Source organism: Mastomys coucha, unplaced genomic scaffold (genome assembly GCF_008632895.1).
Source record: "Mastomys coucha isolate ucsf_1 unplaced genomic scaffold, UCSF_Mcou_1 pScaffold23, whole genome shotgun sequence".
Classification (NCBI taxonomy): Eukaryota; Metazoa; Chordata; class Mammalia; order Rodentia; family Muridae; genus Mastomys; species Mastomys coucha.
The window spans coordinates 63,947,447-63,970,394 of NW_022196906.1; the positions used below are offsets into that span (position 1 = coordinate 63,947,447).

Here is a 22,948-nt window from a genome sequence, read left to right on the forward strand (position 1 = left end):
CCCTTTCCCAGGCCCCTCTGGCAGCTTCCTGCAATCCACCACACTTCCTGTATTCAAGATCTACTGGAATCAGCGAACTAGCTGATGAGGGTAGACAGAGAAGGGTCCTGTAGTCAGAATAGCTTCAGGTTGTCAACATTTCAGAAACTACAGGTATGTGTCATCTGAGGGCTTTCATGCAGAAAACCCAAGCCAGGACAAATTGGTACTTGCCTTATGCTGGTAAGTCTGCTGGCATTTGGCAGGAAATAGTTCTTACGGTAACTGGGTCATCTGAAATGCCTGCCAAAGTCAAATTTTGCACCTTCCAAACGTGTGAAAATAGTGAGGCTCAGTGATAGGTGTTCTTTTTCATTGAGAAGGCATGACAACTAGGGATGGGCCGCTTTCCAGTTACAGAGCAGCTCAAGATCTCCATGAAGCAGCCGCTCTTAAGTACACTGAACAACACCAGCTTTCAAAAAGACAGTCACGCATGGAAACTGGCCGGAAATGCATCTTTAGGACTTTTCTGAGTACACTGACTGTCTCCAGAGATCTCCTGGGGTGTGGGGTGTCCGTCTGTCCTTCCTACCATCAGCTGTTCTTAGGGCCAACAGAACTACCCAGGCTCAAGTTCACTTGCACTACATATCTTGTGAGTCTTTGTGCATTTTTTTTTTTGTCTTGCATCAGCATCAAACTGACAATTAGGTATGGCTCCTGTCTGCCTGTTAGAAATGCATTTCCTTGAGCTGGTCCTTTTCTTCCCCCACTCCCTGGATACAGTTGTCGTTTTATTAAGACAAGGTTAAAGTATCACTTTCGAGCTAGAGCAGAAGTTTTCCTCATGGGGTTTTCTAAAATAGCCTTTGCCCCTCCCCAAATTAAGTATCTTCAGGGTGGCTCCTGACATACGTATGTCATGAGATAGTATAAGTTGTGAGAACGTAATCTATATACCCATTTGTCGCCCAGCCACCTCTGAACTCTGGAGGCCCCAGAATGGCTGAGCTCCTGGCTTGTTCCCTCTGTGGAAAGTGTAGCACATCCTCCCCCTCTGAGCTCTGGAAGCCCCAGAATGGCTGAGCTCCTGGCTTGTTCCCTCTGTGGAAAGTGTAGCACATCCTCCCCTGGCAAGAAGAGTCCACCAGCTGGCCAGTGGCGTGCTCACTTTCCCAACTGCATCTCCATCTCCCCTGCCTTCTGCCCCCCCTGTCACTCTGACAAGGCCGGAGTGAATGAGTTCATCCCCTCAATCAGGAATCAATTTAACTATAATCAATTAGGAGAACTAAATCCCTCCAGCAAGAAGCTTCATCCGTAGAGTGCTTAGACACAGGAGCAGGGGGACAACACCCTCCGTGGGAGAAATCAAGCCAGGAAAAATGTTTTCTGTATCTGGATGAGTGTTTCGGGAGAAAGCACCCGACGACACCTTGAGGCAAAGGGCTGCTGCCACCCTAACCACCTTTAATGTGAGGTCCGATCCCGATGAGAAGAGCTGAGAAGAGCTGCAGACACGCACCCTCCCCAGGGGATCTTGCAGGCCTCACCCTCCCTTGTTCTCCTTACCTGAGGCTAAAGGATTGTAGAGCAGAGTGGCACTTAATGATGGATCCAGTCAAGATGCCTGGGTTTGTGCCTTAAGCTACTTGAGAGGCAGAGAGGGTGACGGCTTGCACCTGGGAGATCAGGGCCGAACAGACAAGGCCACAAACTGCCCACAGCTCCCATATAGGTCAGGCCGACTCAGACATACAATTCTGAAAACCATAGACACCCTCACCATAAAGCCCCAGATCCAGCTGGCCAACGTCGTTCTTGTGTACAGGATAGAAAGAACACTTAGTAAAAGACAAAGTTTCTGCCTCAGTCTAGTCCATGAATCTTTGCATCTCTACCTGTCTGTTCAAACACTGCTAAGTAAGGAGAGTGTGGGTCTGGGCCAGGCCATGTAGTATAAAGTGAACAACAGATCATTACACCACAGAGCTAGCATGCCTGTAATCCTAACACTCAATACTCCAGAGGCTGAGGTGAGGTGACCACACCAGTTCAAGGCCAGTCTGGGCTGCTTAGTGAGACCCCGTCTCAAAAAGAAAAATCAAAACATTATTCTTAACGAGCCTAAGGGCACATGACTATGGACAACAGGGAAGGGTTGCCTGGGCTAGCTTGAAGAAAAAAAATGTCATTCGAGAGATGAGTTTTTGTTTTTGTTTGGGGGGGGGGGTATCACTTGAGGAAGTTGTTCTTGCCTTGTGAGTGACCTGCTTTTATGCTGACTTGCTCTGAGACATTCTGGGAACCTGAAAGCTTGGTTCAAGGTATGCTTTGCTTTCTCTCCACCCAGCTGTCAAGTTTGGCCGGATGTCCAAGAAGCAAAGAGACAGCTTGTACGCCGAGGTGCAGAAGCACCGGATGCAGCAGCAGCAACGAGACCACCAGCAGCAGCCTGGGGAGGCTGAGCCGCTGACACCCACCTACAACATCTCAGCCAATGGGCTGACGGAACTGCATGATGACCTCAGCACCTATATGGACGGACACACCCCCGAGGGCAGCAAGGCCGACTCAGCCGTCAGCAGCTTCTACCTGGATATCCAGCCCTCCCCAGACCAGTCGGGATTGGACATCAATGGGATCAAACCCGAACCCATATGTGACTACACACCAGCATCTGGCTTCTTCCCCTACTGCTCCTTCACCAATGGAGAGACTTCCCCAACTGTGTCCATGGCAGAACTAGGTAAGGTGGTGTGTGTGCTGCCCCTGGCTTGCTCTGAGCATTCCCTGTGAAGTGAAAGAGGTACAAGGGATTGTCCTCTCTGATGGGCAGGATTTCCCCTCCACCTTTCCCGGGATTCAGATGCCAGCCTTGCTGTCTGATTGTTTCCCATGGGTGTTCACTGCAGCCACAGTAAGCACAGGAGAAGGCCATTTGAACTGGTTTCTCACTTAGACTCCAGGTACTCCCTTGGGCCTCAGGTCACACGCGGACACAGAATCCAGCAGCCAAATCTAAGCCATAGGCCTATTTTTATGTTTTTAAAGTCTTTAAATTGGTTGCTAACATTTTTAAATTTTTAATTGACACTGAACAGCTGTGTGTAAATCATGAGGGACAGTGTGCCATTTCAATACATGTAAACGTGGTGTAATAATCAGCTAAGGGCATGTAGCATATCTGTCATGTTGAACACTTAAAATTGATTCACAGTGAGCATTCAGAACCCTCCTTTCCAGCGTTTTCCAAGGGATGGCCATGTGACCATTTATCTGAGCCACCCTACCATGGAGTCGCACATTGCAGTTTGCTCTCTTAAGATTCCAACTGTACCATGCACCTGTTGCACATTCTCTGAGTCCCGGTTTACCCTGCTAAACCTGAACACTTAACAAGAAAAATCAGCTTATTGGCTCTTTGTGGGTTTTTTTGTTTTTGTTTTTGTTTTTGTTTTCATTACATTGGGCCGATATTTGTGAACACCAGTAGCCAGCTGGCACCCTTGGGGGATGACCCATCTGGCGGGCCTCAGGTAACCAAGATTTGCTGCGCTGGTGGGAACTGTAAATGCCTGAGGTGACTTACCTCTAAACTTGCCAGAATGTTTTAAAGATAAGCATTGGTGGCAAAACCGGTAAGATTTCATACAGGGCTCATTTTGCCAAAAGGAAGAAAAGAAAAAGGGGGAAAACAAAACGAAACAAAAATCCCAAAAGACACAGTCACTTCTTGTTTTCCTGATTGTCAGGGCAAGGCCGTTTCCTGAGAGACGATGGCCCAGAAACACTGATGGCCCAGACAATGGAAATGTCCCCTTCTCGTGCATTATGCTAACACCCTCTCTATATTTAATCAATTTTTTAAAATATGGCACTATTATTAGAAAACCTTTGCTAAGAGCCTTTACAGTTTTCAAATGATCTGCTGTCCCCAGTGATTCTACACATAGGGTTATTATACTCCTTTGGGATATTTCAATTAGCTGCTGCAGAGACCCGTGAGCTGCGATGGGGACCCGGGGTGGTAAAGAACCAGCGGGTTCTGACTTGAGCACAGAAACCCTCGGTTCACAGCCATAAAGGCTATGTGCTTTAGATGGCACCTCCACCTCTGTACCCCGTAAAACATCCTTTTTTTTTTTAAGTGAAAATTTCCAGTCCCAAATCTCCAAATAGAACAAATTGAACGTTCTTGACGGTTTTTACACAAGCATCTCTTTATGGATCTAAATTTAAATCCTCGGGAGCTGGGGCATTTTAAGCCTGCTCTTTAACCACCGCACAGCACTAAAGGTGCGCTGCCGCTCTTTTGATTAGCAGAGAAACCTCTGAACTAGAAGTCATGCTGAGCAGAGGTAGGTTTGATTTTTTTTTCCCCCCTGAACTAGAACAACCCTCCCCCCATACACACACTTTTTTTCTTTTTCTTTTCTTTCTTTCTTTTTTTTTTTTTTTTTTTTTTTTTTTTTTTTTTTTTTTTTTTTTTTTTTTTGGCCATGGAATCTTGGTTAGCTGAACCTGAAGCAGATCTGTAATGAAAATTAAATTTTCAAAAAAATGAATAAGGGTTTGATTGAAAGCGACACGTTCCCATGTAAAATGACCTGACACACCCCGTGCCTGCTGTCTCTCCACCGGAGTGACGGTGGGCCTGCCTGCTTGCCTGCCAGCTACTTGGTGCTGAAACAGAGCCACAGAATTGAGTCAAAGCCTCACCTCAGCGCATGGTATTTTGGCTAACAGTGCACAAATCCCTGATGTGGGCTATAAAGGACCAAGCTGGTGCTCTTGAGTCTGTGGACACACTTGTACTGGTCACCTCCCACTGGCTCTGGGAGCCATGGGTTATAGTATTTTCCAGGATAAAGTGACTCAAATAGAACCAAGCTGAAAACTAAATTAGAATTCTTCTGAAAAGGGGTATTTTCTATCCCATTTGTGTGTCAGGGTAGTTCAAGGGAGCTGAACATGGCATAAAATAGCCTAGGACTGGCTAAACCTTCTTCAAAGCTGCCTTCTATTCTGTGAGATTTTTTCATACAGCCTATGTCCTGTGGTCCCCCTCTCTCTCTTTCACTCTCTCTTTCCATTTAGTTAGTTATTCATTTTACATCCTAATCGCTGCCCCCCTTCCCAGTCCACCCCTCCCACAGTCCCTCCCACACCCTTTGCCCCTTCTCTGAGAGGGCGGGGGCGGGGCACCTCTCTGGGCAACCTGATCTTCTTAGAGGCTAAACTTTGTCATCAGAATTTAAACAAGTGAAACTGCACAACAGGAGAGTAAGTTCTACAAGAACATATCCTGGGCCGAATCCCATCTTTCAACAGTGATACCCACAAAATTCTGAGCAGAGCATGCCTTCATCCTTGACTAGGAAATCTTGCCCTTGGCATTCAGTTGGCGCCTGAACCATGCATTCCAGATAAATAACCAAGGTCTGTTTTATAAAAAGTGCTAACTGGGTTTGTTAACTGCAACTCTTAGCTCGCGCCTTGTGCAGAAGGTGGCGGATGAATTAGGAGCCATGAGACAAGAAAGCGTATGTGGGTTTTGGTCCTTCCCAGCTTCGCAGTTGGTTGCACAGCCCAGTGAGTCACACAGCATGCAAGCTGCAACTATGCCTCTTGTGTATTCACATGTCTATAAAGGTTTACACAAACTCTGAAGCCAGATGATATCTGCATCAGAGAGAGCTCTGCCTCTGGACAACTGTAGCACGATTGGCTTAGGCGCCTATCTAAAGAAATGGGATGCTTCTTTCCTCTTCTGAATGTGTGTGTGTGTGTGTGTGTGTGTGTGTGTGTGTGTGTGTGTGGCTTAGGTGCCTATCTAAAGAAATGGGATGCTTCTTTCCTCTTCTGAATATATATATATATGTATGAATATATATATATGTGTATATGTATATATACACACATACATATATATATATACACACATATATACACACACATGTGTGGTGTGTATATATATATATATATATATGTATATATACATATATACATATTCCACCACACAGCAGCTGCTGTGTAAATGTTAATTATTGATGCTATCTATAAAAATGAGGAATATTTAGTCTAGATGATACCAAAAGTTCTGTCCTACCCTGAGGTCTAGGAGAAAAATCTTAGAAACACCTGAAGGGTTTAAAGATTGTAACACAGCATAATTAAAGTGAAAAGTTGAGATTTCCTTGCATTGAGCTGCATCCATAGCCACCCATGGTCACAGGCTGTCCAAGGGCAGCAGATGGAACACACCTGGGTACCGTGTCAGCACCCAAACTGTCAGGACTGAGAAAGGAGACGGACTGACTCACTGGGTCCCAAAGCAAGAAAAATCACGAAGCTGTGGAGCCTCCCCCAGAAAGCTCCTTGTCTCCTAACGTCTAGGTTAGACCTCGCGGTCCCCATGCAGCCTGAGAGCCACACTAACTTCTGAGATTTTATGCAGTCTGGTTATGCTCACCCTTGATGAAAGGGACATGTAGAAATAGTGAAGTGTCTTAAAAAATATCAGCCTTGCCAGATCTGTTATGAACTGGAATCTGAAACACTGCCTGAAAAGTTAGTTAGTTGGTCACCGTGTAGCTGCTGCCCTCTGCTGACCCACTCTGTGCATGGCATTAGCCACTGTCTCTTCCTATTGGCTGCTGGGAAAGCCCCACGTAGGTCCGTCCAGGTGTCCAGGAACCATTTTTGCAGTGCTAGGAATCGAACCTAGGGTCTTGAGCATGGCAAACAAGCACTCTGCCTCTAAGCAACATCCTCAGCCCTGAATAAAATTTGAGACAGAGCTTCACTCAATACCCCTGAAACTCACTATGTCACTTAGGCTGGTCTTGAACTTATGGCAAACCTTCTGTCTCTGCCTCCCAAGCAGAGAATACAGGCAGGCAGCACCATACTTGGCACCCATTAACTTTTGTTAGGATCAATGGAAACAAGGTGTTGACCATAACTGGAAAAGAGATACGGAGGAGCAGAGTGTGAGCCCCATAGCACCTCCTGGGCCTCAATTTTTAAATATGCAAATCTTGGTTTATAGTCTAAGACACTGTCCTCCATACCCAGAGCTCTTTATCTAAGCATTAATTTTCTGCTTTCCAACACCCACCCATTCTTTTTATCTTAATGAGCAGGCTTCTCTACTTCTCCTCTGGTCTGTCTCCTTGAAGTGCTTTCTTTTGTTTACATTCAATTTCTTTTTTTTTTTTTTTAATACTATTTATCCAGGTTGTTTTTACCTGTGTGTTGCCAGACAGAGCTGTTAGGGTTTATTATGTTTCTGTGTCTCCAAGGAGACTCCAGTTTCAGATTGCATTTAGGTGAGCTTGCTGTTTTCACATAAAAGCACATCTCCTCCTGTCTGACGGAAGCTGGGCGTGTTTATAAACAAGCGGGCTCTGTTGCTATTGTCGCCAGCCTTACGTTATATGCCATCCTAAGTGGTTTGCCTGCCATGGACTCAAAACCCTGGGAACATGATCACTTTTCAGTATGATCTGATGTTTATAAACTCCCATCAACTATTTCCAATACATGTTTTGGAGACAGGATTTTTGCTATGTAGGCATGCTAGCCTAGAACATTCTATATAGATCAGGCTAGCCTCAAATACATGTCCATCCTCCTAGGTCTAACCCAATTCAAGTTACAGACATGTACTATCACATCCAGCTTTTTAAATATTTCTTGAGTTACCAAGGAATATTCATTCTGTTTCCTGACACTGACTAACATCCTGCTTTACCTGAAAACTCTATCTGCATTTTATCAGCTATCTACCTGATCCTCCTAGCCCAGCCTTTCTAGGTCCCAAGCTGCCAAGCACAAAGCTGCCTTCCTCTGTCCCCAGATGCAATCTTCAATACCTCAGGCTTCCCAACAGGATTCTGCTTAGTCCTATTGTTATATCCTATCCCGACTCAATTCTAAACATCTGAGATCCTTCAGAAGGTGGGCTCCTAGCTAGCTATGTCTGCTGTAACCCTATTACACCATCAAATCTGTCTGCCCCTTACAAATGCCCTATGTGTTCATTCATCCACTGTCCCTTCTATATGGAACTCACGCCCCTCCCAAAACAACTGACCCCTCCTGCCAACCCTACCCATCTCTCGGGGTCTAACATGGTATCCCTCCTTTTCTAAGAAGCATTCTCCATTTCTAGCTAGCCAATCCTGATCTCTGCCTATCCTGACCGGGACAAACACTGTCTTTATCTTGTGATGTGATGTGCCTCACATTCTATACTTTCTGATATCTTGAATTATCTTTTCTGTCTGTCCACACATGTCCACAGGGAATCAACTCTAGAGACATCTTTGGCATATATTTAGTATCACCAAAGCCCTTACACACAGTGTAACAATTATACAGCATCGGTATGTGACACTCCCTGCTCCAAGTGTGAGTCTTTGGATTCTCACAGCCGTCCTATGAACAAGTGCTGTATTCTTTGTTTTGCCAAGGAGGAAAGCAAAGTACAGAAAGGTTAACAACTTGCCAAGGTCGTATATCTCAGAAGTAGCAAGGCAAAGATACACTCCCAGACAGTCTCAGTCCAGGATGTCTCTCTCTCTCTCTCTCTCCCTCTCTCCCTCTCTCTCTCTCTCTCTCTCTCTCTCTCTCTCTCTCTCTCTCTCTCTCTCTCTCTCTCTCTGCCAAACTAGTACATAATTCATTCATTGCTCAGCAATGTGTGTCCTGATGTTTGCTAGGAAAGCAAACGTAATAGCTGGTTGTCATCATTAAAGGATAGCATTTTCTGAGCTGGGGAGAGGTTCCAATCAATAAAGTGCTTGCCATTACAACATGAAAACCTCAGTTTGGTCCCTAAGAACCCATGTATTAAAAAAAGAAAAAGAAAAAGAAAACAAACCTAGGCATAGTGGAAGCACAGCCCAGGGGAAGGAGGAAAAGGCAGACCCAGGGCCTCACTGCCAGCCAGTTTAGCTTAATCAAAGAGCTCCAGGTTCAGTGAAAAGCCCAGCCATGGGGGTGGGGGGGAAAACAAGGGGAGCAATTGAGAAAGACACGCGAGACACATACACACATGCAAAAATAAAAAAGTGCATGCTCGTGCGTACACACAGACATGCACACACTTACATAATTTCCTGGTTTTTCAAGGGCCACTTTTGTCAGGATAGCATAAAAAGCCAAGAAGAAGCTGTTGATCATTTTCTTTTCCTGCCTAACACATGTTCATCTCCAGATACTGGTAGAAAGCCTATGCCAAGGCCAAGGTCATTAAGTCTCTGAATCCACCATGCTTCGAGCAGTCTTGTTGGCTTTGCAAAGCCTCTCTCCTCCATTCCCCGGGGGGCCCAAACACAGAAGGCTTCCATCTTACTTAGCTACACAAAGGAAACCAAACGTCAGCACATTGCTTTAAGTGAGTTGCTTTTTAAAGTAGATGACACCAGCAGAAGAATATGATTGGTTCCTAAAACAACATGGCTGTTCATGGTTGTGATCTCCTGTTTTCTCCCCAGAACACCTTGCACAGAACATATCCAAATCCCACCTGGAAACCTGCCAATACTTGCGGGAAGAGCTCCAGCAGATAACGTGGCAGACCTTCCTGCAGGAGGAGGTTGAGAACTACCAGAACAAGGTAGAGTCAGAGGACGTTCTCAGCCCACCGAGGCAACACTGAGAGGGGCGTTGGAGAAAGGCATTCATTCAAGAGTCCAGACAGACCCAGGCTCACTGTCCTGCATCAGAGCTCGAGTCTCTTACTTCCAGATCAGGATCTTACTTCCAGAGCTTGGTTGTCTTCCTGAGATGCTAGTGTGGGAAAGTTCAGCTAGGACAAAGTTTACTGTGTTTCACAAGTTCTTCTGTGTCCTAGTTGGGGTGACTAGACAAAAGCCTCCATAAGTAAGGATCTGTCCTGATGCCACAAGAGATGATTTTGAGGTCTAAGAATTGGTGAAAGAACTCTCAGCCCCACGCTTCATCCTTCTAGATCAACAAGTAGTTGGTTAGAGATTGTAGACAAAGATGAGGCTGGAGAGAGCTGGTTTCACTGGTTAAGGGCACTTGCTGCTCTGCCAGAGGATCTGAGCTTGATTCCCAAGACCCACATCAAGTAGCTTGCCTGTTGCTCTAGCTTCAGGGGACCTGAAGCCTCTGTCGTATGCATACACACCACACACACACACACACACACACACACACACACACACACACACACACTCATGAGTTAAAATAAAAGCTTTAATGAAGAAGAATGAAGTTTGGAAAGTCTGGCTCTAACTTCTCAGAACCAAAACTGAGCCTGACAGGTGGTGACCCTATTTGCTTTTATCTCTAAGATAGTGATCAGTGGGGTCACTAAACTGTGAGGGTAAGTTGAAGGTAGGACAGTGGTACTTATTCATTTTGCCTTTGGAAAGAGGAGATGTGGAGGCTTTTTCCAGTGATCATAGAAAGTCAGGAAGTCATGGTCCTGGGGAAGGACCATGGTGATGAGAGAAGTGGATCCTTCCCTTTGCTGTGAAATGAAAGAAGACGACCTTTCCTTGTCTATGACCACACAGTGACAGCATCAACACCATGGCCTCACGTGTCTCACTTCCAGGGTTTGAGCCCCATCATACGGTCAGAAAGAACATTAAACAACAGGGTGTGACTGGAGAGCAGAGGAGCAAAGCAAAAGGCTCCAGGTCACAGATCGATGAGTGGGAGGGAGGGAGGGACTGGCAACAGCTCACTTAGTCTGCCTCTTGGTGCAAAGTAACCCCATTATCCAAGCCACAGAGGAGAGCCAGCAATGTAGGGAGAGCCGGCAAGCCTTGAGAAATAGGGTTTCGGCCTCAGCTCCTCTTGCACCTACTGGCTGGGAAGCCTCAGAGTTTTGATGTCATTTCTGAATAGAGGACAGTTTGTATAATGTATGTAACAGGGACATTATCAAGCATCTGGCTCAGGAGGTACAGACCAAAAAAAATGTGGTTGGTCCCCCTTTTCTTCCCTCCACCTCCAGGAGAGCATGGGTAAATTCCCTAAAATAAATTAACTGCATGAAAAAAGATTCTTGTCTTACTGTGGAGCCCACAGCTACAGCAGTGATGTATATTGCTCTCCTGACCTGTCGTTAGCTGTTGGCCCCATACGTTCATAATATTCCTCACGTTCTACCCCCCACCTCGCTGCCCCCCCCCACTCCACTGCCTTCCAGCTGTAAGCCAGGAATCTCAGTAGGCAGAAAGGATACGGAAGCAGGCTTTTATAACCTAAGTAACAGAGACTATTTTTTTTTTAATCCTATAATCTTTTTTTTTTTTTTACCCATTTCCAAAGAAAGCTTTTTACAAACTAAGAAGTAAGTCCACAGCTGGCTGCACTAGGGTTGCCAGCTAGTCTCATGTTAATGTGTCTCTCTCTTTCACAGCAGAGAGAGGTGATGTGGCAGCTGTGTGCCATCAAGATTACAGAAGCTATCCAGTACGTGGTGGAGTTTGCCAAACGCATTGATGGATTTATGGAGCTGTGTCAAAATGATCAAATTGTGCTTCTAAAAGCAGGTATGTGTGCTGCAAGGGAATCCTCGTGCTGCTTCTTGCCTGTTTTCACCTGCTTGTTAAAGAAACGCTTGCTAAGGAATATGTCGAAGGCATTTTCATCAGTGATACTAGCTCAGGGTATGCTTAGCGGACATTGAACCCTTTTTATAAAAACATTTTAAAGATGTGTTTGGGAGGTGCTGAGGAGATGACTCTGTGGTTAGAGCGCTTGCTGCTCTTGCAGAGGACCCGGGTTCGATTCCCGGCGCACACACATGGATGCTCCACCATAAATAACTGCAGTTCCAGGGGATCCAGTGTACTCTTCTCCACAGACACCAGGCATGTACGTGATACGCATAACATGCAGACAGAATACTCATAAACTAGTTATTTGTGTCTGTGTGTGTGTGTGTACATATATTCTTTGAAGATATGTTCAGACGCATTCCTTCCATTTTTCTATTCCTCTGGGAAGAAGGCTACACTAGGGAGATTTTGTATTCCCGAATCTTACTATCACCCTTCAGGCCCTAGTGCTAAGCTGCTGGAAAGACGCTTCTGGGCTCAAAGAGTCATTCCTAGGCTGGATTAATGTTGCCCTCCGCAATGTGAATCAGTCTTCATTTCTTCTGTGCCCTTGGACAGAGGGCCAGTGTGACTGAGAGCGCAGGCACGACCCTGCACACAGCACTGTGCCATGTCAGGAAGGCATCTGTGTCAGTACTTCAGAAAGGAACTAAGGACCGTGGGATGGCGCTAAATAGTCCTTCCTCCATGCAGGCTCTCTAGAGGTGGTGTTCATTAGGATGTGCCGTGCCTTTGACCCTCAGAACAACACCGTGTACTTTGACGGGAAGTATGCTAGCCCCGATGTCTTCAAATCCCTAGGTAAGGAAATCTCACATTTTTGTCTCTGTAAGTCGGGGTCATGTGCAAGCATGTGGCTGGATGGAACCTCTTGGTACATAATAGAAACTGGTTATGTGGAACAAAAGCTAAAGGGCGGGCGATACACCTATTTTTCTGTGTATAGTAGCCATTTGCTATAAAATACTCAGCAAGCAGCAAATATCTTTGTCTACATCATATGTAAGCTCAAGATCAGTTGTAAGGTGGCCTATTGAGTGAGCTATTCCATGGCCTTTCACAAGCACCCTTGCAGCTTCAATTAAAGCAGGTTTTCAATAAATAATGGAGAGAATATGGCTCATCTATAACATGAAGCTAAGATGGAAAAGGCCACTATCCCTGACCTCATACAATAACCATTTATGAAAAGGAAATGTAAACATCGAAAAAGTCCAGTAGAGCTAAAGAAAACTATGGCATGTGCGTCATAAAAACAAATTGTTTTGACTTTCTACAATTTAAATAATCAGAATGCTGCCATTAAGGAGAAACAAATGGAACCCAGGATATGTCAAATGGCTTGTTTTAGATGTGAGAGACAGGAGGCTTATCTAGCTCAGGGCAGTGCAGCCCATAGCCAATTATAAATATTAACCAAGATACAACAGACACAAAACCTAACCAGTCATAGGTGGGTTGAATTGTTATTTTAAAGGACTTTCACATTCTGTTTTCAATTTGGGGAACAGTTACAGTCACCACCAGCATGGATCTGGGTATCAAGGTACAGCAGTTAGCTAGTTACCATGGAGATCCTGTTCATTCAAACAGAGGGTTCTGAAGTTCAGGTTCAGATAACCTGACTTCAAATGTCAAGTAGTGACCATAGGTACATTACTTATTTCTGTCAAGTCTGCATTTCCTCAGCCCTAAAATGGGAATGTTAACAATATGCCCTTCCCAGCGCTGTTTCGAAGCCTGAGGAAACTCTTAAGATTGTTGTTCTTCAAGCAATTATCTACCTAGGAATCACATGATGGGAGGAGGGTCCTGATGTGCAGCTGATAGAGTTGGCTGTGAAACTACTGATGGTGCTGAGGATGGTGGTAATGGTGACAATACCTTGTAGTGATGGTGACAGGGATAACTGTACCAGAAGATGTCACTAGCAATGGTGATCTTGGCTAAGCCAATTTCTCTCTGAATGCTTCAAATGAGTCAACTAAGAAAAACTCTTACTCCATTTCACCTCCAACTTCCATATCTCTCTTCACCTTGTCCTTTATTCTTCCCCAGGAGTAACCACCGACATCCTAAACTGCCTTTATTTTAATTGTAGGTTGTGAAGACTTCATTAGCTTTGTGTTTGAGTTTGGGAAGAGTTTGTGTTCTATGCATCTGACCGAAGACGAAATCGCGTTATTTTCTGCATTTGTACTGATGTCAGCAGGTAAGAGAATCAAAGAGAAGTAGAGCGGTCTCTGTCTCGTCCAGGTACAGGGTGTCTTCAGGAGGCACAGTACTTAGACAGGTGTTATACAACTGACAACTGAGGGGCTCCCAAGAGCAGCCGCCACCCTTATTAAATTGAAAGTGTTCCAAAGAATACCCCCCTGCTACACAAGTGTTTTCTAAAGACCTTATGGGAGTGAAAAGATGGCTCAGTGGTAAGAGCTTTTGCCATGCAAACATGAGGACCTGAGCTTGAGTCTCAGCACCCATGTTAAAAAAAAAAAAAAAAAAAAAAAAAAAAAAAAAGGAAGCCATTAGGCACAGCTACACACAGGAGTAAAGCTAAGCCTTATCACTAGCTAGGAAAGTGACTGGAGGACAGATGGCATCTGCTGGCTGCCATCCCAGGTCCAAGTTCAGTGAGAGACCCTATCTCAAGGGAATAAGGCAGAGAGTGATGGGCCAGAACACCTGACATCCTCCTCTAGCCTCCACAAACATATACGCACACGTGTATCTCCCTCTCAAACACAGAGACAGACTGAGAGACACAAGAGAGAAAGAGACCTCATGATATGTAGGTAAAAATATTAAGAAGTAATAGCTTAATAAAACCTTACCCAGCACTAACTCCACATACCATGACAAAAGGATCTCAAAAAATAGGGTTGCTCTTCTTGATGCCAGTCTCCAAGGCAACGTGCCTATGCAAACACCGCCATCCACAAGTCTATCTGCATCCAGCCGCTTTCCCCAGAAGCTCTGTCTCTTGGGGAAGAGTCCTTCCCTTGGAATTCTCATATGAGGCCACTCCTAAATTAACAACCCTTACATCATTTGAAATTCTATTGACTGTTTGAGATGCCCTGGATTAAAAAGCAATTGCATTTCCAGGAAGGCTGGTGGGACAGGTGGGATGGTGCCCTCCCTCAGAAGTAGAATTGCCAGAAAGGCCTGGGGAGGGCGGGACCCTGTGGGTTCACTTGCAATCATTTGAGTTCAACTGTCCTTTAGAGGAGAAGTCCCCTCCCCGTCCCAGTGGCAGTGAAAAGATTTAACACCCTGGTGCGTAAGTCAGAGATTGCCTTTGCATCCTGCAGCAGCAAAATTTCAAAGAGTGAAACTGGCCTGTGAGTCTTTAAACACGCACTGTAGCACAGTAAAAAATGTCTTAGTCGCCGGGCAGTGATGGCGCATGCCTTTAATCCCAGCACTTGGGAGGCAGAGGCAGGTAGATTTCTGAGTTCAAAGCCAGCCTGGTCTACAAAGTGAGTTCCAGGACAGCCAGGGCTATACAGAGAAACCCTGTCTCGAAAAACAAACAAATAAAATAAAGTAAAATAAAATAAAATGTCTTGGTCAAGAAGAACATGGATCTGACACTGTGTCAGAGGAATGTACTGAGTCTCACTTTTCCATGTTTAGATCGCTCGTGGCTTCAGGAAAAGGTAAAAATAGAAAAGCTGCAACAGAAGATTCAGCTAGCCCTTCAGCATGTCCTACAGAAGAACCACCGAGAAGATGGAATCCTAACAAAGGTGAGACCCAGAGGTGCCTGGCTAGAACTAGCCTCTGGCGCAAACCTTGCTTATGGGTATCTTTATAAGGCACAGAAAGATCCGAATGACGCAGGCTACTAAGTTAGAAAATTCTGTTGAACCAAAACCCATTGCCCAGGTTAGACTCTATTTAGTATAATTGATCGCAGAGTTTCCTGTAGCAATGCAGCAGTCTGGGAAAACAGCCTTTTATTACATGTGTAAAGAGGGGTGCATGTACATACAAAGTGTTCACAGAGATCAGAAGAGGGCATCAGAACCTCTAGGATTGAAGCCAGAGGCAGTTGTGAGCTGCCAAATTTGTGAGCTGGGAACCGAACTCTGGTCCTTTGCAAGAACAGTATGTGCTCTTAATTGCTGAGCCATTTCTCCACCCCCCCCCAAAAAAACAAAACAAACAAAAAAAAAGTTTTTAACAATTTTTTTAATGGAGGACTTTTTATTTTTTAAAGAATTGTCTATTTATTTCATATGAATACACTGTAACTGTCTTCAGACACACCAGAAGAGGGCATCAGATCCTATTACAGATGGTAGTGAGCCACCATGTAGTTGCTGGGAATTGAACTCAGGACCTCTGGAACAGCAGTCAATACTCTAAACCACTGAGCCATCTCTCCAGCCTTTTTTTTTGTTTTGTTTTTTAAAGAGAACTAATCCTCTCAGGAATCTCTTTCTGTTCTTTAAACTTAAGCATAAAAAAGGATCAACATGCCACACTGATGTAAAGCAGGAATATCTTTAAATTCAGAAGGAAGACTTTAAACAGGACTAAAAGATAACCAAATATTCTAATATTGGTTCTCTTAAATTCATGAGTTATCAGCAATACATTGCCTTTTGCACTTTACGAGTTTCCTGTTTCTGTGCTGTATAAAAAGCACGAGGCTTCACTTTGGCTAATTATCTTTTGCAGCTAAAATGTATGATAGACCTTTCAGTGTTGTTGCTTCTGATGTTGGAAATGGCAGCTCTCTCCATTCTTTGCCCATTTGGCATGTTTTACTGTACAAGAGGTGATTGGAGGGAGATGTTCGGGGCTTAGGGTTCCTGCCTGATGGCTTCTGTTTTCTTCTGATAGTTTGAGGAGGTCATAGAAGAGACACTGGCCATGGTTTTGATTTCGTACCTGATCAGTGAGCAAGAGGGAAATAGAAGGTCCCTTCTGCCCAAATCTGAGACCACCACAAGGGTTGTTGTTATAGAGGGGGCCTGATGAAGACATTTATTTCCCGGAGACAGTGACTGATTTGAAAGCACAGGCAGCTTGCCTTTGTGCAGTGCGGCAGAGTTGACAAGCACCTTTGCAGGTCACTGCTGTTACCTTCAGCTGCTAGATGCTCATTTGCTGAGGCCCTGAGTGGCTTGCCTATAGAATTTACTCGTACAGTCCAGTGAGACAGCTAAAGAGGCTCAAGGCAGTAGCAAGATGATCTGAGTGACCCCTCCCCAGAACCCACACTGATTCCCAAAGTTGCCTTCTGACGTACACATACACACACACACACACACCATATACATATATATGTGTTTGTGTGTGTATACATAGAGGGAGGGAGGGAGGGAGGGAGAGAGAGGAAGAGAGAAAGAGAGGGAGAGAGAGAGAGAATATTACAAACTAAAACAAAAGAATTGACTCACACTTATCCCACAGTGTGTACCAGGCACTCCTCTCCCTGGCTGTAGTCCCTTTGTGACCAGGGCTGCCACTCACTCACTTCTCCATCAGTAGACCTCTTCCTTTCCCAAAGAGGTAGCCAGTGGGGCTCCAGATGGTGCACCCTGGAACACGAAGGAGTCTAAAACCTCATCTGGGCTCTAGCACTGGCGGGGAGAGGGAGAAGGAAGAATACCTCCTTGGGTTAAATTATTCGTCTTCTAAAAGTATTTGGTCTATTCCAAGTCAGGATCACCATTTATCTGTCCTCTCACTGGAAGCTTAGGCAGCATCAAGTGTGTCTCTCCATGACAAGCTATGTTGTGGAGGTCACCCTGACTCCTTTGTTTTCGCTCCCATGACTGCCCCCACCCTGATATCCTGTCCTTTCTCCTGCTTGCAGCTAATATGCAAGGTGTCTACGTTAAGAGCCCTATGTGGACGACATACGGAAAAGCTAATGGCATTTAAAGCAATATACCCAGACATTGTGCGACTCCATTTTCCTCCGTTATACAAGGAATTGTTCACTTCAGAATTTGAGCCAGCAATGCAAATCGATGGGTAAATGTAGCACCTGAGCACTTCTCGAACATCTGGAGTACAAACATGAAAGTAAGAGAGAAAATAAAAAAGGAAATGAAACAATAACAGCGAAGACAAATTTAACTGAGACACTTTCTATGGCCCTGCACAGCCCTGGAGCGCCAACACACTGCACAGACATCTTGTGGTGATCGGGGTTCAGGCACAAAGGGGAAACAATCAAATCCAATAAAAGCTGAACTTGTTTTGCTCATGCATATGATTTCCACTATGCCTACAGATATGGACCCTTTTTCTGTCTCAACATCTAGAGCGGTTGACCTCGGCATATAACAGGAGGAGGGGACTACAGTCGGAGGAGTCCTTTTCTCGTAGCTCACTGCCCACAGACTCTTACGGGTAACAACAGAGTCCAGCATTAATCGGTGACCCCGGTGTGTTATGGCGGGAGTTGCGGCGTTACTTTGCACAGCTTGCTTTTCTGTGTCATGAAGGAAGATTTTTGTTTCTCTCACCGATTATTGCCGGTCAGCAGGATGGCGTGAAAAGGGGATCCATAGCGCTCGCAACAATAGCATTATAATATATTACACAGGGTAAATGGGCATGAAGACTATATATAGCTAAAGAGATATTGTTTATATATTGTTTTAATTAATATAAAATGTAGTGACTGGCGTAGCTTTTCCTGTTGAATTGATAAGGCACTTTCCGTTTTGCACCTTTTTGTTTCCTTTAAATTAAATGCTAGCGTGTTCACTGTCGCCGTGTCGCATGTACACCAGAAACACAAGTTTAGCTGAGAAGGCTTGGAAGGTACGTCGGGAGGTATTTATGCTGCTGTTTACAAGAAAAAAAAAAAAAAAAAAAAAAAAAAAAAAAAAAAAAAAAAAAAAAAAAAAGCAAACAAAAAATAATTACTTTTAAAAGACTGGCTGGTCATATCCAGAAATCAACATGTTGAATTTTTTTCCCACCTGTAAATTTGGAATTAGTAATGGACTGCTCCCTAAATCATTCTTTGTTTTGCATGCAATTGAGAATGGGTGTGTTTATGCTTCATCCAGAATTGAAGGAGTGTCTGGTGCTGTGGGCTTAAACCATGTGTGCATTTTTTTTTTCTTTAAGTTTTTAAAATGCTACCTTTGGGAGGTGAAGGAGGAGAGGCTCGTTTAACACAAGTCAGTAGTCACAGGGACATAGTGTCATCTTGCAGTTCTGATACTTTCAGAACAAATTAGCAGCTGGGATATTACTAGATTCTAGTGCTTATCTAGAGGAAGGACCCAAAGATTCTACGTGGAGCAGACACACTCCCCACGGGAAGCATTCGTTGAATGTCTTGTGTTCTTGGCATCGGGAGCCCTAAGAAGTCACCTCGGAGTAAACTGACCCTAGACTAGCTGTCCCAGATTCTAGACTGCTGTTCTCTGTATTGGGTAGATGGTGGGTGAAGAGGGAGGGAGACAGTGTTGAACCTGGTTCCTATGTATAAGATATGCCTTCAGAGTGAAGGTGGCACCAGTTGCAGACATTTGTGTATGTATCCTCACTAGAAAACTGTGGACTGTAATTTATTTTATTAAATATATAGAAGATAGTTTGGCTTTTGTGTTCAGGTAAGAAGTATTGAGGGTTTGATTCATTTTTGCAGTTTTTAAAAAATAATCCCCACTGGAAGGAGGAAGGAGCTTTCTTATGTTCATAGGTATGCATATTTTAAGACCAAGTGCCCTGGGATTAGAGAGATGATGCTTCAGTGGTCAAGAGTGCTGCTTATTAGCTCTATCAGAGGACCAAAGCCTGGAACTCAGCAAGCAGATCAGGCAATTCACAAAAGCCTGTCTCATCAGCCCCAAGATATCAGTGTCCCTTTCTGGCCGCGCGCACGCGCACACGCACACGCACACGCACGCGCGCACACACACACACACACACACACAGAGTGAGAGACAAACATAAAAATAAATCCTTTAAAACAAGTGCTCTCTTGAGAATTTAAGAAGCATTTAGGAGATGACTTTGGTCACAAGATACTGGTCTGGCATCAAAGATCATATCTGTACACAAAAAGGGAACATCTGTGGTATAAGGGGCAGGGGCCACATTTATGAAGCCCTATATACCTGACTGCCTCCTCTGCCGACATTTCTGTTCCTGCTGATGTCCATCTGATGGCTTCCCAGGGCCAGCTTCCCAGAGCACTTCACAATTTTTAACTTCACTGACTTTCTGCCTTATTTACTGAGGGACTTGGAAAGTAGGAAGGAATTATTTATATAGAAATGTGTAGGGGAAGCCTAAATAACATCTAATTTTTTTTCAAAAACATAGTAAGGGTTTAACCATAAACAGGGGAATGATATTTACTTAAATTTCTTACAAGCATAGATAATTTTATGTGTTTATATGGAGAGGTTAGTGGTCAGCATATAGTATTTATATTTGGGCAAGAAGGGGTAAATCAAAATTTTATTTAAACATAGTTCCTTTAAAGATTAATAGTATTTATATTCTGAAGAGAGTACAGTTTTGTTATTTATTTGCCCTTTTTTTCCTGTTGTTTCTCCTTTGTGAGGGAATGGTGTGAGATTTGGGTTTGGTTTTTGTTTTTCCCTTCTCGTTTAGTTCTTCAGAGTCACTAAATTTGGGGATAGATTTAGTAAAGTATATTAACTTCATTTTAACCAAAGCTTTCTGCATATGACCAGCCTCAGGTGCTAGCGCACTAAAGAGCAACTAAACCCAATTCCAGTGTCCACATGTGACTAAGGAGAGCTGGCTGAGCATCTCTGAGGGTGAGAGAGAGAGAGATAGAGAGTGTGTGATATCGAACTTCAGAGACATTCATTTTCCCAGGAAGGATTCTGTATGTACCTAATGGAAACCACAAACACAAGATACTCCAATCTCAGTACTATGCCATGGTAACATTGCTTTTACAACACACCAGGAGAGAGCGGTATGACTGCGTCCAGGTGTTCATGAAAGAAAAGCAGGAAGTTGGCTTTCAGAGCAAAGTCCTCTGACATTGTAGGGATGGAGCTGTAGAGCCAGATGTGCTCTGAGAAACTGAGAGGACAACTGACTAGGATTTGTACCTAAGTTGAGAGTCACGGTGAGTCCAACACAGGATGTAAAGCTTTGGCATTTTTCTTTTCTTCCCGATTGTGAGAACCACTTGTGTAGTGCCACAAGGTGGTTGATGGCACAGAAGCATGAGGCTTAATAGTTCATGTCGTTAAAGTTGCCTGAACTTGAAGGCTCCCCAGTCTCCTGGGGACTGAACCATATTGTTGTCGGCTGAGCTGCAAGAGTGCCATCAGGTAGCTTTTTTCTACAGAAGCTAACTGAGGCTTTCATACAAAATCTGAATGTTGTTACTATGATATGCAAACGATCCAGGGACGTCCTGAGAAGCTGGCCTTGGCCACAAAGAAATCCAAAGTGCAGTTGAAAACACTTTTTAGATAGACCACAAATTGTGCTAAGGCTATGAATTTGGGGTCCCTTTTTGGTTTTGTTTTGTTTGAGGCACTCAGTATTCTAATTGGTATTAAATCCATGCATTTTCTTCCCCCCAAAGTCTTTAACATCCTGATCCATCCTTCCTAACTTAAGGAAAACATGACTTAAGACACTGCTTCTAAGTTTGGTTGTTCTTTAGCCAGTGGATACAGATCTCTGTGAGTAGATGGGGGTGGGCTGAGGGTCAGGGGAGGAAGGAGCGTGCTTGCCTGTGTGTGTGTGTGGCTTTTGTGTGTATGAAGTATGTATGTTAGACCGCTTCTAGGCTACTAAGTGTCAATGGAAAAGAAGATGTATTCAAAATACATAAATCAAAACTAGAAGATGGAAAAAAAGATTTATTCTATACAAAGCCTTGTCTGGACCACTCTAGAGAGACTTCTATTTTTTTAACCCTCTATAAATATTTGATGGCACTAGAAATATTCCTGCAATAAAATGTGATTTGTGTAAAGAAAAAAAAAGATTTTGTAATGTGAAACAAAGAAAGAAAGTAATGTAATTTTCTAAAAAAAAAAATACAAACAAACTTTGTATTATTTTCTTGATGGAATTTGCCTATCTGTCTTTGGAAAACTTTTTATTTCATTGAATGTGCCATAGTAGATGTGCGTGCTTTTTGTTTTAGACTAAGGGATGGCTGTTTGTGTTCCGACATTCCAAAATGCAAAGCAACTTAGCAGAAGCCTTGCTGAGGAGGCTTCGGTAGGATGCAAGCGTCTCTCCTTGTTGCTTTTTTTGCACACGTCTTTTAATTCTTACCTAGTGCAATATCTGTACATAGAGCACTTGCGGGTGTACATTGATCCCTCAGGGAAAAACACATATTTGTACAGTTGTTGGGTTTGTTTTGGTTTTTTGTTTGTTTTTTGATTTATTTTCCTTTTTTCGTTTTTGGCTATGGAATGTCGATCGAATCACTTGTTATTGTTGAGAGGCAGCCAGATAATCAGCCTAAAGCCACTGTTTCAAACACCGATTGTTTGAGTCATGTCTTTCCAGTACTATTATTTTAAAATGATAATAATAATAATAATAATAAAAAGCTATTTTCTGACAGTTCTTTGTGCTGACTGGTGGAAAACAAAAGGGTAAAAATAATAATAATAATAATTATAAGCACCTTATGGTTGACTTACTGTGAATGACAATCCATCTTGGTGTCAAGGACAGAGAGCCCTGTTGTCTGGAGTTGGGGCTAAGAGTCAGAAACACTGTGCTCAGGGAACTTCTAAAACTCTTAAAACAGGGTGGCCAGTGGACTGGGACAAATTGTGGTTTTACTATTAAAAACAATGATGGTAACGGTATCCCTCCAAGGCACAAGTGAACTGTAGAGAACTGTCTGTCTGTCTATCTGTCTGTCTGCCTGCCTGCCTGCCTGTGTGAATTCTTCACCGTCTCATCTTGTTGAGTTCGAAATTCCTGTGTTTCAAAACACGTTAACTCCTAAGGCAGTGTGAATGGAAGATGAATCCGGAAGTGACAGCCCAATCAGGGCACACAGTGCAGCCCATCTGCTGTTTCCCTAATAATTAAAATGCTCGTGTGAAACACACCTTTAAACAAGTTCAGATTCTATATGTTAAGAATTTAGATTTTTGTTTTGGTTTGGGTTTTTTGGGGTTTTTTGTTTGTTTGTTTGTTTGAGACAGGGTTTCTCTGTGTAGCCCTGGCTGTCCTGGAATTCACTCTGTAGACCAGGCTGGCCTGAACTCAGAAATCCACCTGCCTCTGCCTCCCAAGTGCTGGGATTAAAGACATGTGCCACCATTGCCCAGCTTAGATTTTTTTTTTTATACCATCAGGAAGACCTATCAGTGAAATGGCCCACAACAGAGTCCTTCAGA

General features: G+C 43.9%; 1 protein-coding gene across 10 annotated transcripts in view; it reads left to right on the forward strand.

Annotated features, from left to right (window-relative positions):
- The window catches only part of Rora (RAR related orphan receptor A), a 737,605-nt gene extending 715,448 nt beyond the window's left edge, over positions 1-22,157 (forward strand). For all 10 annotated transcript variants that reach the window (XM_031345964.1, XM_031345969.1, XM_031345967.1 and 7 more), the window contains 7 exons: positions 2,336-2,731; positions 9,489-9,610; positions 11,393-11,525; positions 12,288-12,395; positions 13,696-13,806; positions 15,234-15,346; positions 17,428-22,157. In XM_031345964.1, the coding sequence (XP_031201824.1) occupies positions 2,336-2,731; positions 9,489-9,610; positions 11,393-11,525; positions 12,288-12,395; positions 13,696-13,806; positions 15,234-15,346; positions 17,428-17,592 (1,148 nt within the window). In that variant the 3' untranslated portion in view covers positions 17,593-22,157. The remainder of the gene's footprint in view (positions 1-2,335; positions 2,732-9,488; positions 9,611-11,392; positions 11,526-12,287; positions 12,396-13,695; positions 13,807-15,233; positions 15,347-17,427) is intronic.
- The last annotated feature ends 791 nt before the right edge of the window (positions 22,158-22,948 follow it).